This window comes from Dreissena polymorpha, chromosome 4, assembly GCF_020536995.1.
Source record: "Dreissena polymorpha isolate Duluth1 chromosome 4, UMN_Dpol_1.0, whole genome shotgun sequence".
Classification (NCBI taxonomy): Eukaryota; Metazoa; Mollusca; class Bivalvia; order Myida; family Dreissenidae; genus Dreissena; species Dreissena polymorpha.
This window is the reverse complement of record NC_068358.1, coordinates 61,158,362-61,173,677: the sequence shown is the minus strand read 5'-3', so window position 1 is coordinate 61,173,677 and position 15,316 is coordinate 61,158,362. Positions and strand designations below refer to the sequence as shown.

The 15,316-nt window shown below is 34.6% G+C and overlaps 1 protein-coding gene across 1 annotated transcript; it reads left to right on the top strand.

Annotated features, from left to right (window-relative positions):
• Positions 1 to 555: 555 nt before the first annotated feature.
• On the top strand, positions 556 to 15,145 carry LOC127879087 (uncharacterized). Its single transcript, XM_052425695.1, has 18 exons — positions 556 to 877; positions 4,287 to 4,378; positions 5,496 to 5,524; positions 5,650 to 6,049; positions 6,400 to 6,461; positions 6,609 to 6,698; positions 7,417 to 7,539; positions 8,329 to 8,463; positions 8,612 to 8,689; positions 9,021 to 9,139; positions 9,285 to 9,371; positions 9,766 to 9,858; positions 10,604 to 10,672; positions 11,180 to 11,375; positions 11,506 to 11,652; positions 11,794 to 11,870; positions 13,550 to 13,620; positions 14,716 to 15,145. The coding sequence occupies exons 1-18, from the start codon at positions 866 to 868 to the stop codon at positions 14,819 to 14,821; spliced, it is 1,986 nt and encodes a 661-aa protein (XP_052281655.1). The 5' UTR covers positions 556 to 865; the 3' UTR covers positions 14,822 to 15,145.
• Positions 15,146 to 15,316: the final 171 nt, after the last annotated feature.

Here is a 15,316-nt window from a genome sequence, read left to right as displayed (position 1 = left end):
AACTTAACGAGATGAAAGATGAAGTTATAAGAATTAAAGGGTCAGTTACAAGTTCTATCCATAAATGCACCACTCTTCACAATGACTTGTCACAATTCCACGAAAGTTTTCAGAAAATTGGAGATAATAAGGAGCTCTGTCTTATAGCCAGCATAAAATGTAAGCATATAATACAGCAAGCATTGACTCAGCTAGGAAAGTCAGGCAAGGCGTTTAACGTCCAGCGGAAGTCTGTGCACAATGTGAGAATACCAAGTGATTCATATTCATGTTATATCACAGGCATATGTGCTCTCCCAGATGGACAGGTCCTGGTTGCAGACTACAATAATAAGAGAGTCAAGCTTCTGAACCAGCAGTACCAGGTGGTGAGTCACTGGGATGTGACTGCTAAGCCATGGGACATATGTCAGATCACACCCAGTGAGGTTGCAGTTGCGTAAGTGTATGTTAATATTTGCGAGCTATATATATGCAAGTCGGAAAACCGAAAACATACCAGTATGATTTGATTGTAAGTAAAAATAGATTTTTCTAACTATAGACTCAACCAGGTTTTCCAATGCTTAGTTTCTGTCTGACATCCTATTTGGTTTTATCATGCACTGACGTAAACATTTGGAATATGTTATTCAAACGAAACGCACGTTTATTGTGTAACATTGTGGATCACTAAAGGAAACTTATCGGGATACACAATTAATATCTTCGTTTAATCGTAATTTGATTACCTTAAATGTGGCATAGGACAACGAGTGTAATGAAACATTGAAATCGAAAGTGATATAAATCGAAAGTGATATAAACATTAAGGAGAACATCTCATTCTACTTCGATAACTTATTGAACGCGATAATCAACAGACATGGAGTCCCAGGTAATTTATTATAAATGCTTCTGTAATGTACCTGTATGTATAAAACATTATTAAAATATTCCAAAGGAAATCATCGGTGTATTGTTCGATGTACTATCCCCTTATGGAATTAAGCAGCTTAAATCAAAACACCTGAACCAATTTCCAATCAAAGCCATAAGGAACGACACTAATTTTCTTTATAAATCTCAATTGTTATAGCTAATACTTGATGAACAATGACAAATAGTTTACTGAAAATGAATTAAATCATATCGTGTTGTTTTGAAGAAAATATCTTCTCGCAAGTACATCATTCTGTAGTACATTCTGTTTTTCTGTCATATTTAATACATAACTTTTTTCACTCTACCTGGTATAATAATGTCTTAATCTTGGTTCTTGATGGTTGATTTGATGATTCCATGTAATTCGTTATTCATATATCTTATATGAAATTAAGATTAGGCTTTTTTAACGAGGATCGACTGCAAATAAAAGTGGCACTATCTTATGATTATTTTCCTTGTTTGTACGTTGTTAAAATAAATAAAATATCCACGATGTGCAAAAAACAACATTTTTCTAAGAAATTATATTAATTATGAAAGTTTGGTTGCCTTTATTTCAAAGCATATAAAATAAGCGAAATGCGTGTGTTTTTTAATATATATATTTTAGAGCATTATTGATCGCTTTGATGAGTAGCAATGATGAAGATCGGAACACTATATTTTCACCTTTTGCTGTGGGTTTAACCATGTGGAAATCACGCTTTTAATGTGGTTTCCGAAATAATGATAATGATTAAGACGGTGATCATGGAGATAGAATTGGTAATGATGATAATGATAATGATGATAATGATGATGATGATGACGATGGTGGTTATGATGATGATGATGATGATGATGATGATGATGATGATGATGATGATAATGATGATGATGATGGTGATGATGAGGAAGTGGATTATGATCATGATGATGATAGTAATGCTGACGCTGCTGCTTCTGATTTAATTTTCACTGCTAATGAAGATTCTGCTGTTGCTCATCATCATCTTGAACTTCATGGTTATACACATTGTTATGATGAGGGCGATGATGATAATTATAATAGTGGTGGTGATTGTGAGGTTTATGCTGCTGCTTAAAATGATGATAAAGAGGAGAAGCAGGAAGATTGATTTAAGTGATGATGACTTTACGTAATTGTGTGAGTCACTGACACAAATATCAAATTGTTGACTTGTGCTCAACTGACAATACAATGTATTAGTCAGGGGTGGCAAAATCAAATGTCCGAGTTGTCCGAGTCGAACATTTGCTTGTCTGGGCAACTGATTTTTTTCAATTAAGTTGTCCGTGGACAACCAGTTTAAAAAAAATAGGGTTGAGGAATACAAAAAATATAAGCCGTAATTAAGTTTTATAAATCCGGATGTTGACTATAGATTACATTGTCAGTGCTATTTGCGGAGCAATCAAGCTTAAATACGGAGTTAACCGGCCCACAAAAAAGGAACGTGCACCGCATTTTCGACATTCTGCCCGAGTGTTAAACAGTGTATAGACTGGTTGATTCTTTATTTTTACAATCATATGGAAATGAAAGTATAGAACTAAGATAAACAAAACACAGTCTACCGTGTTATTTCAAACGACTCTAACAGTACAAATGGAGCGTTTTTTTAATTGCTTAGATTATGATGGAACTGCTTGAGTCTACTGCACAGTATGTGACAGAGAAATGAAAACTTATGTGACAACTTAATGAGACCCTGTTAGTAATTTGACACACTTTGATAGGAAAATGCAACAAAATAAAAGTATTTGAGATTTCAATACTGCATGTGCAATACATGTTTTCATAACATTAGCTTTGCAAGATTAATAATTTGAGAAAGTCTTTATATTGTTTGTAATATACTGCTTTAAAGAATGTCCCATGAAAAAACATGTAACTGAAACAAGCAAATTATACTCATTTTGATTTATTCCACAATATTTTACATTAATCAGTAAATGCGTTATAATTTATATGAACATAAACGGACAAGTGTAGCTCATAAAAGGACAAGTTAAATTTCCTAAATGGTTGTCCTAGGACAAGTATAGGTTATTTAGATTGCCCCACCCCTTAATTAGTATGCGATTTTCACGTGTAATGTATTTTTTTTAATAATAATAGTATAAATTTGGATTAAATATGCCTAAAGCCAAATGTTAGTCAAAGGTTAGTGAAAACTTAAATTTTCGCACTTTATTATCCAACACCAAAAAATACGGCTCATAAATGAAATTCTGCCTTTGCAAAGACCCGACCGATTTACAAGCAACTACAGATGATGCGGCTTGGATGTGTGCCAATGTAAAGGCCGAACTGATCCCTTGTGATGTGGGTTTACAGGATTACATAGACAAAGTCCATTTAAATATAAAAGCTGTGTAGGAAACATACTTCATTTTAGACGCATTGAGTCGGTTTCAGAAAAACATCTTACTGGCGAACTAACGAACGGACGGGAACATACAACCAGTTTCCTTTTAAAAAAACACAAGATCAATAGAATTTACAATTGCTTTATTGTAAAAAACGCTACCTCCCAAATCGCATTTTTGCATGTAATAACTTTCAACGCTTTTCATAAAAACGCGATATAAACTTGGTTCCATTGGCTTCGTGTTAGAATGTGCAGGTCTTTCTGTTTTACAAAAGTGCCTTGCTGTACATTGAAACTACTTCAATGTTTACTGATATCTTCTAAACGGCTCGATATTCTATTGCATAATCAAAACAACATCAATAACATATGCTATGTCTATCTTTTGATTGGCTTGTTCTGTATCAAAATTAGGGTATAGATAAGACTTGTTAGAAGGGATTTTAGAAGCGTAACGCATATATTTTTAAATTTGTACGAAAATCAAACAAAGCAAATTAGATTTATTATGAGATTAATTTAAAACGTAAGAAAGGCATTTATCAATGGCAAACTTGCCAGTATTTTCTAGATGGCGTGTGGGAAGTCTATGCAATTTTCTTTTCATAGAAGTATGGAAGAAATACAATCCAACTGGCACACCATCATCATAAAAATATATCTTTGATATGAAAATAACTGCTGTGAGTCTTATAAATTGAAAGAGTCGGAAAGCAATGTTTTTCAATCAGAAGTTCGAAACTATTGGTTAATCCGATATGGCGCACTTTGTCTTAAATCGGCACGTCTTGCTTCAAAAGCTTTCATACTCACACAGATATCATCTTTAAACACTCTCGACACACCTTACCTCATCTTGACATTGACACGGACCTAACCTTTGACATGGACTCAAATGCGTTAATCAATAATAAAAGGTAATCACCACGTGTACATAACTTATTGGCTGTAAGTGAGTAATATGTACTGTTAAACTTATTCCAGAATATGGCTGATATCAAAGAGATAAAAACTACAACGGAGTTCATATTAAAACGGTTGGACAATTTAACAGGATGTGGAGAAGACTGTACATGGTAAGTTTTAACGACACTAAGTGAATTAATTGATGGTGAGTTATGCACTTTATAAGAGGCGGGTTGTTTGGTGTGTTATTTAAGTAAATCTGCTTTGGGTGCGCTTTATGCCATGCATTGAACAATATGTTTCTATTAGCAAATGCTTTAACGCCTAATAAAAACATATTATCATTCGACAAGCTGTGTGAAGTGGTCATATACATTCTTGAACTGAACGCAGTCGCTTATTTCGAAAAATGTCAACTCACATTTATGTTTATTTACTCAAGAATGTTTATGAGGAAGATGTACCGGTACTCATATGATATTAAAATGGGGGCTAAAACTTTAGCACCCATTCTAAAGAGGACCAGACTTAATTGTTATACTTCTACATAAAACGCATTAATTGGACAACACTAATGTTACAACTCTAAATATTTAATGTGCATAGCTTTTACATATAACGACTGCAAACGTTGACCTTACATGTCGCACTATCTCGGCTTATGTTTTAAGTCCGCTATTTTCGCGATCTACCGACAATCTAAATATACACAAACGTTTTATTTCCTGTTTGTTGCTGTGAGTTATGCATGCGTAATGTACGCGCGAAACTCCTCGTCTGGTCCTCTGGTCCTCTGATTAATCTTTTATGTTAAACGTAATACGTACATCTTAATACAACTTAAAAAATTGTTCTGCTCGAAGCATACCAATACAGGTAAATAATTCTTTGAATGTGAGAAGTGTCATATATTTGATAAAATATCGAAAAGAAAGTAAACCTTAAATACGAAAACAACTTAAAGAGTGTTGGTCAGTTATTACATTCACTCAAACGGCCAATACTTTTATTTCATAATAGTCCTTAAAGAAAACTTATAATAACGGTTATACGTTTTATGTAGGCGTAGTTGATCAGTCAACTTATATGTCATTAAAGTTAACGTTTGTTATGGAAACATCTCTATGGTGTACACTGTTTTGTTATCAAAATTCAACAAACCATTTTGTAAACTTTATAGTTTTCATAATCACCTCTTACTCAATATTTACAACAGTTGATTAATAACAGTGAATTGCCATTACAGCAAACCCATAAAACTCAATTTGTGAAAGTTGTATATTTCAGTTCTTCAGAGATCGAACAACTAAGGAAAGGTGTGTATACATTATTACCTATACTTCAATTTTGAGTATACACATAACAAAAACCATTCGTTTGTGTTTAAATTCAATGATTCAAAGAATTATGCCATCAACAGAGTTTCTTTTTTTTGCAACAGCTTTTCAAACTGTTGAAGAGCGCCTGAACGCATTGCAAATCAATGCAATTGACCCCGAGAACGAGGAAACAGAGGAGCCAAGATTTGTTCAAATTCAAACAAGAATTGATGAATTAAGACAGTCGTTAATTGCTCTACGTGACAATTCCGAACAGACGGAAGTTGTTAACAGCAAATCAGACGATGAAGGTTTGCCAAGCAGCTTAAACGGTAATTCAACTAATGTGTCATCCTCGGTTGGAGGAAATGCCGATCATATGGGCGTACGCGAGCACTCAGGCGGAGCTACTAATGGAACAGTGTTTCGTGTCGGTGAATCTTCCAATTACCCGCTTAACGTAAGCGAAAAACACACCGGCAATGAAACTATGGCATCAAACAAATCTGCGCTAGGGAAAAGGTATTGAACGATTATAACATCATACAAAAACTAATTCATCGGTTTCATGAAAAATGACTTACTTAATAGTAACAACAAAATTGAAATTAAAAAAGAACAATGGATTGTGCATAAATACGATACAAAATATATAGCATTAAAGGTGGCGAAACATTAATGCATATTTACAATGTTTACTTCCACACAAAGATTTGACTTAGTTTATATGTAATTATATATGCACTTATTTGTTAATCGTTTCTCAATCAGGAATTATATAATATGTGCGTGGTTGCTAAACAATATCCTGATATATTATGGGTGGGCATGTTTGATGTTTCTAAATGTTCGCATGCTTTTTTTTTCATAAGATCTACAGAAAATGTTTCCAGAAGGCAAATTGCATCAACAACTGAATCCGCTAACACATCAGGTTAGCTTGTAATCTACATTTAAAATATGTCAAAATACAATAAAATAGTATACATGCTTATTTATTACAAATTGAGATACATATTTGCCAATCAAGTGTTTTGTTCTAACAATTTAACACAAATCACTCTATTTATACATGATTAAGGACAAAACGTTATTCGACAAACCCATGCCGATCACGTGTTTGGCGACGGTGATTATTGGAAGTATTTGGCAGAGAATGTGCGAAAGGAAGGTAAAACAACTTTATTATCATAAACAAGTACACATGGCCCTATTTGAAAAATGTAAGGAATCATTTTATATGCATTTTATATATTATGTAAATAAATGTGTGAACAGACTCGTATAATCCGAATACTTTTATTGAATTATAATTAAATCCAAACCCTGTTTTTTCAAAAATTATTTAGATAAAATCATTTGGTATTAATACATGATACTGTTTAGCTATTAACATATCAAATTACTGTTTGCGTTATTCTGCCCAATGAGTTGCTTAAGTTTAGGCCTTTTTTGCATACAGTAAGGATGTAAACATGAACTGTATAAATGACTAGAACCTTGTATTACATTGAATGAACATATTAATCACGCAATTATGTATATAATAAAAATATTAAATTGAAAATCAAGAAACCCAATTTTATTAAGCACCTTGAATTAACAGTTGGTTTGGAATTCTCGGAAATATAGATTCATAAATTAGGCTCAAGTAAGTGATATATTAGTACAATACCGACAACTACATGTATGTATGAGTTTATCATCCAAACGCAAACAACATATTACACTAAGGAAGCTTGTGTATATTGGAATACATGATGAATGAAAGCGTACAAATCTATGTACGTGGTGTATTTGATTTGAATATTGCAGCGACTTAATGGTAAAAATTTCAAGATGAAATATTGTAAAAATGTTAATTTTGTATTTTTTATGCTTTTGCATAGCACATCAATTGACAAGCGATGAAGAAACCATTCGTACAGTTCTCTGTCTCGACATATCAGAGAGCATGGCTTCTGGGAACGCCTGGTCGCAGGCCAAAACTTTTGTCAACGATTTTCTCAATGGTTTGTAGTATACAACTTTCACACGCATGAAATGATAATTTGTAGACGACGCGTCTATTGATAAAAAGGAAATCAAGATTGTAAATATGTTTAATAATTATGGTCGGGACCTTATGTTTTAAAGATATTTCTTAAATATTTGACGAAAGGAAACAGTAACTTGCACGTACTAACACGCAAACTAGCGAAATCGTAAGAAACAAACATTGAGATTATGTATTAAAACCAAATACTTCTTTAATGAAACATTCGTCAAAAGCAGCAGCAAACAACGTAAAGGTTAAAATGTGTACACATATTCCTTAATGTGTATCATCAATAAATACGATGTCATTTTGCATGAAGCCATCATATCTTTAACGGTCTGGAGTAAAGTTACTTCTCTTTGTTTGCTTTATTATATTGAATTCATATTCATGCGCGGGTGTACTTATTAAATTATATGAGGGTGCATATTAGTTATTATTTTATATCATGATTGGTTTTACACGTTAGCAACTTTTTTCCTTAACACGAGTTTCTCGAAAACAACATTTGGTGAAAAAATATTTTTCTTTAATACGCCTCATGATAAAGTTTGGAATAAAGAGTTTACGATATTGTAGTTTTATTTATATTTACAGCCTTTTGATCCAAACATTTGACATAATTAATATAAAGTTTAGATGTAAAAGTAGTGCCATTCATTGCCCATAATAGACAGCAAATATGCACTTGTTTAACGAACATGATAGTGTAATTTACATTTATTGCTTCCTTTGTAACATTAATCCTAAATTCTGTGTACAGGATTGGAAATGTTGTTGACCCAGTTTGGGCCAATTGGACTTCATCAGGAATATGTGGGTTTGGCAACATTTGGGCATGAGACGAAACATCAAATTTTAGCAACTGCGAATTACGCATCCGTTCGCGACAAAATAGGTAACACTTGGCGCACACTAATTTGACTACATGTATGCATAAAACATAAAGAATATATGTTAGTAATTAAGGCTTACTTCGATGGAATTTTCCGATTCATAAAGTATCCTCTTATTATCTAATTACCATTAAAATATATACATTGCAGAAAATTTTCAACTTGGCGGACCAAGTCCTCTATTCGCAGGCCTTTGGTTTAGCTTAGCGGGTGCGAAGAGTTGCAGAGGTACATATAATTGTACTAGACATACTTTTTGAATTCACACGTGCAATAACTAAATGGCAAATGCTTTCGATATAAACGTTCAAGTGCAAGGTCTTGATTAAACACATGTAGTCTTAGAATAAGTTTATGTAACTGTAACCTGTGTAAGAAATAATAACCCATGTCCTCATTTATAACACAATTTGATACATTCATTGTTTATTTTCAAATCAACATTGAACAGAATAAAGATGATGTTGAACGATGGTATTATTTAATAGAACGATAACATGTATAATTAAGAAGTAAAAACTACTTCATAATCATAAAATATCAATTTGTTTTTAAAAAGCAACTGCAAGTACACCAGGCAATATCATACTTAGTCCGCGAATTATTGTTATCACCGACGGCAAGCCAACGGAAACGAGCCTGCGAGGCGGTCCCGATATCCAGACAAAAAAGGATGAGGTAAACTTGCAATATGTAACAATATGTATTTGATTTTTTTTAAGTTGTTGACCTTTCGTTTACACAGGTTGTGCCATGTGTGTTATATATTTTATTAAAACAGTATGCGTATAGTTTTAAATAAATATTTGAATATTAACTACAGACGATGACGTCAATATTAGGATGTCTGCAAGAAATCGAAGAGAAAGGTGCGACAGTATTTTTCGTCGGCGTTGGAGACTATGACAAGGTAAAGTATATTACAATTGACAGCTTGATCAGTATATCTACTAAGCCTTGATCATGCTGATGACAGGAACAGAAATGTATTGCGTTAAAAAAATGTAAATACTTTTCACCAAACACTGTAACGAACATAACAACAATTAAACCACGTGATCTATAAATGTGACAAGTTATTGCATGTCAGTGAATGAATGTTCTGTCTTGTCTTAATACAATTTATCTATTGTAACAAACTGTGGACAAGTCTTGTTCGCTGTGAAACGTATTTTACTAACGCATTTTTCATCTAAACGTTTTGCCTTTTGTCTTGTGTATAACCCGTATCATGTAAAATCAATGTGTTTGCAACAATGTATTGTGAAAACTCAAGATTGTGCATCGATCTTTTATACATGAAGGACTTTTTGAAACTCGTCACGGCTTCCGAAGGGCGGAAGAAGCTTTTTGGCTACCAAGATGGACGAAGGTTGGCGAAGAGAACCTGGCTTTGTGTAAGATGCATTTTTTACAACCGTCAATCGACATAAAAAACTTTTATCACATATGCAGAGAGGTTTCGTTGAGGCTTGGGCATTCAACTACTCTGATATCAGATCTGAATATTTTTACCTGCACTATATACATATATTTATGTTTGCACTGAACGACTTTACTGAATGGACACCGCGCGACATTCTGAATTTAAAATTGAAACGCATGTCAAGCATTACAAACGTCTCGTGGAGTCTTGGAACTACACATTGGGATCATGGTATTTAAAATGTGATTGGTGCATATGGTATAAATAGCACCTTGTTGATTTAATATGTTATTTTGTATTTAAAATTGCCCCGTTGCCTCGTTCAACAACGTAAACATTTTGACTAAAAAGTTGTGAGACATGGCTTATTTGTTGGCTAAGAATGAACACTCATGGTACTAAAGTTATAAGCTGTTTACAACTTTTCACTTTTAATTAATGCCAGCAGTCCTACCATTGAACGCCTTCATGATTGAGTTAACTAATATGAGTATGTTCACTGTTTTGTGAAATGGTTTTGTTGAAACGCACATGGTCTTAAGTGAACACCTGATCTAAATCGAACACCAGCTTCAGAGTCATAGCTATGGTGTTTTGTCATTAGACTTATTTAGCGACACTGCGGTTTTCATATTGTAATTTAATTATTTGTTTTAGCGTATTGAACTTCTATTTGCCTTTATGGCTGAATTCTTTTTTGTGTTACTTTTTTCCAGACAAAAACAACGTTGTTCGAAGAATCATCATCCATGCGAAGTGGAAATATGCAGTCGTCGGAGGACTATGTAAACAATTTATGTTTAATATAAAACACATATCTCACTAGATTAATACCACACCGCCCCAACTTGTCATTGGAAGTTTGTATTCTTGCTACGTCTTTTTCAATACCTCTCCATTTTATTTTAGCATACTAAAACGGGTTAAATGAAGTGGTTTAATTTTACTTTCTTCCACTTGTATTCGTCAGTTCTTTTTTATTTAAAGAGTATTTCTCGCCAACATCTAGACATAGTTCTTCGTAGCATACTTAATAATTGGGGGATTATGTCCTGTTACAATGATTAGTTTTTTAGAAAAATGAGGGTTTAAAGATTTCCGAAAAATATTGCTTTTTGTTATATAATCTTACGGCAAACACGAAAGGGATCTAGATATCCATATTCATGATTGTATTTCATCACTAACACCTACAAGATGAATGGTCTGATGAAAGGCTCATGTAATTGTAAATGTCCAATATCTAAAAAAATGTTTACATAGGTGATCAAACCCCATACATATTTGTTTAGGAGGATATGCAAGACATTCGTCTTGAATCGATGACACGATTAGGTCAAATACACGAAAGCAAGAGTACGGCTTATTTTGAAAATGAAAACGACGAATTTCCTTGCATTGGTTCCCGCGTGCGCCGAGGTCCTGACTGGATGTTTGATGACCAAGACAATTTCGGACCGGGAACCGTCGTCGGACACTCAAAAGATGGTTTGATAATAATGCGTATTATTTCCGCGAATAACACTTGGTTATATGAATTTGAAACAGTGTATTTTTTTTGTAGAAACTTCAAGTACATATACTTTTTTATTTCATTAAACGCAAATCATTATTTCAGATTATAAAGTTTGGGTTACATGGGATTTCGATAACACGACAGCCCAGTACAGATACGGTGTGGGAGAATACGACGTGTTGCTCGTGGATGAGCCTCGTGAGTTAAAGCCTAGAGAGAAAATGGCGGTCGGCTGTCGGGTGAAACCAAGTATTAAACTATTTTAATTTGGCTTTATTGGGAGAAACCGTATTTAATTAGAAATTACACTCGTTTTGAGCCTCTATATTTAAGTAAGTTTTGTATTGTTTGTCAATTGTATTTTAGACATTTAGTTTCATTTTTTTATAGGTCGGGACGCTAGGTCACAAGATTTATCTGGTTCTATCGAGGGTGTCGTGATACGCGTGAATTCAACAAATGCAGAGGTACGTTTAATATATTGTATTACATTTTTAATTGCAGTATTTGACTATGTTTCTTTTCTCTATGTTTTTCATGATCTACAATAAATATGCTATTATTCGCCTGCCATTTTAAGTGGCACGCCTTACCTAGATAATACATACAACAATATATATGAGTCGCGTTCTGAGAAAACAGGGCATAAAGTCCATAATGTAGTGTCTTTGTATCGATGAGGACTCAAACCTTTTTTATGCCCCCCCTTCGAAGAAGAGGGGGTATATTGTTTTGCACATGTCGGTCGGTCCGTCGGTCGGTCGGTCGGTCGGTGCGTCCACCATATGGTTTCCGGATGATAACTCAAGAACGCTTAGGCCTAGGATCATGAAACTTCATAGGTACATTGATCATGACTGGCAGATGACCCCTATTGATTTTCAGGTCACTAGGCCAAAGGTCAAGGTCACAGTGACTCGATACAGTAAAATGGTTTCCTGATGATAACTCAAGAACGCTTAGGCCTAGGATCATGAAACTTCATATTTCCCTGATGATAACTCAATAATGCTTACGCCTGGGATCATGAAACTTCATAGGAACATTGATCATGACTGGCAGATGACCCCTATTGATTTTCAGGTCACAAGGTCAAAGGTCAAGGTCACAGTGACTCGAAACAGTAAAATGGTTTCAGGATGATAACTCAAGAATGCTTAAGCCTAGGATCATGAAACTTCATGGGTACATTGGTAATGACTGGCAGATAACCCCTAATGATTTTCAGGTCACTAGGTCAAAGGTCAAGGTAACAGTGACACGAAACAGTAAAATGGTTTCCGGATGATAACTCAAGAATGCTTACGAATAGGATCAGAAACTTCATAGGTACATTGCTCATGACTGGCAGATGACCCCTATTAATTTTCAAGTCACTAGGTCAAAGGTTAAGATCACTGACTCGAAACAGTAAAATGGTTTCCTGATGATAAATCAAGAATAATTAAGCCTAGGATCATGAAACTTCATAGGTACATTCATCATGACTAGCAGATGACCCCTATTGATTTTCAGGTCATAAGGTCAAAGGTCAAGGTCACAGTGACAAAAACGTATTCACTTAATGGCTGCCACTACAACTGACAGCCCATATGGGCGGGGGGCATGCATGTTTTACAAACAGCCCTTGTTCGAAAAGAGCAATATCGAAGCAATAAGTCCAGAATGACTGCCCCTTGAATATGAGAACATTTTGAAATCCCGCTTGTTTACGCAATTAATTCCACAGTTTTCATCCAATTATTTCCAAATTTGCACAGTATCTTTATATCAATGAGGACTTGAACCCTATTGAATATGAGCAGTATCGGAGAAATAAGTACACAATAATCTCCCCTTGAATTTGAGAAAATTCTCCTTGTTTGCGCGATTAAGTACACAGTTTCCATCTTATTCTTTCCAAACTTGCACAGTGTTTGTAGCAGTAGAGCGATTCAGGCCCTCATGGGCCTCTTGTTTTTACCGACGGAGTATGTATACGTGTTTTCTAAATGTTGTTGTTTGAATCTGAATACTACTTTTATTATCAAAACCAATTGAGACCCATTATGCTAGTACATTTTAGGCATGTATTTCTTAGAGTCGCTTTATATTACTTTCAGGGTCGAAGTATGTTTTCAACTAATGTATGAAAAATGTATTTAAGGTGCGTTGGGACAACGGAAAACGTGGTGACTACAGCTATGGTGCTGATGGACGATATGAAATAGAGTTGTGGTAGGTAGTTTTGAGTTGTGTTGATAACATTCGTCCACTTGAAAAAAAGTTAAAAACATGTAAATCTAAAATCAACGTATGTGCATTTTTAAAGTTATTTTTTTAACTATAAACCAAGTTTCAAAGAACATCATTCATAAGAACCGCGTCATGCGAAAATGGGTCTTATGCCATCAGCGTTCTTCCAGACCAGCCTTCGAAATCGCTCAGTCTGGTAAGCAGTAACTTTGTCCAAGATAAAGTCCCGCATGGTTTTTAGGGGTCGGTGTTGGTCTTGAGCAGATTGTGCAAATATACGGAATGGTTTGGAGCTACGCTGGTCGCCAATATACGGAATGGTTTGGAGCTACGCTGGTCGCATATGTGCCAAAATACAGAATGGTTTGGAGCTACGCTGGTCGCCAATATACGGAATGGTTTGGAGCTACGTTGGTCGCATATATGCCAATATACGGAATGGTTTGGAGCTACGCTGGTTGCCAATATACGGAATGGTTTGGAGCTACGCTGGTCGCCAATATACGGAATGGTTTGGAGCTACGCTGGTCGCCAATATACGGAATGGTTTGGAGCTACGTTGGTCGCATATGTGCCAATATACGGAATGGTTTGGAGCTACGCTGGTCGCCAATATACGGAATGGTTTGGAGCTACGCTGGTCGCATATGTGCCAATATACGGAATGGTTTGGAGCTACGCTGGTAGCCAATACACGGAATGGTTTGGAGCTACGCTGGTCGCATATGTGCCAATATACGGAATGGTTTGGAGCTTCGCTGGTCGTATATGGCATAATACAAATTTTCGCATGACACGGCTTGCATGTTTATTTCATTGTTATTTTGCTAATAAGGCCAGCTTTACTTTTTTATTAGTCATAACAAGTTAATGTGGTATACATGCTATCAAACATCACAATTTATGTTCAATATATCTTTAGGAAATAAATATGTTGAAGCAATGAAAAAAGGGCATAATTTAATTTGTAAATCGCCCCCTTGGTGCAAAAAGGTACCATGTGACAATGAAATAATAAAGCACATGATAACTTTTTGCATCAATAGGGCGATATTAATGCATATTAATTATTTACAGCGCATCATATGGACAATCACGAAACACTACCCAAGGCAGTAATGCATCCGCATCGGGCAGCAAAACGAGGTCCAACAAGAATAAAAACAAAACTGCGAGCTCATGAAAATCACAAATAAAATGATGAGTTTCTCAAAACCCAAAAATGTTAATTGAGGTATTTTCAGAACGATGTTTCAAATACAATGGAGACTAAAATATTCAGACAAAAGTTTCTAATTATGTTGTATGATGATGTTATTGTATAGTTTTCCAGGACTATACTTTGTTGCAGAATGTATAGGAGCTTTTATATAAAAAATAATTCCAATTACGTATTTTTACCTTTGTGCGTACTTGATGTTGAATGTTATATATATTTCTTATGTAGATTTTTTTTATTAGAATGACAACAAAACATTGTATGAAAATAAACCAATTACTTTTTTTATTCAGTCGAAACAATCCATGTGTGAATTCTATGGTTATTATATATACATGTATATATGTGTGTGTTAATGACCTGACGATGGTATAAACATATTAGAGGAATAATGTGGAAACCTGTCCAAGCGTCTGGTGACAACCGTTCTTTAAATTATTTTAACTAAATAACGTATTA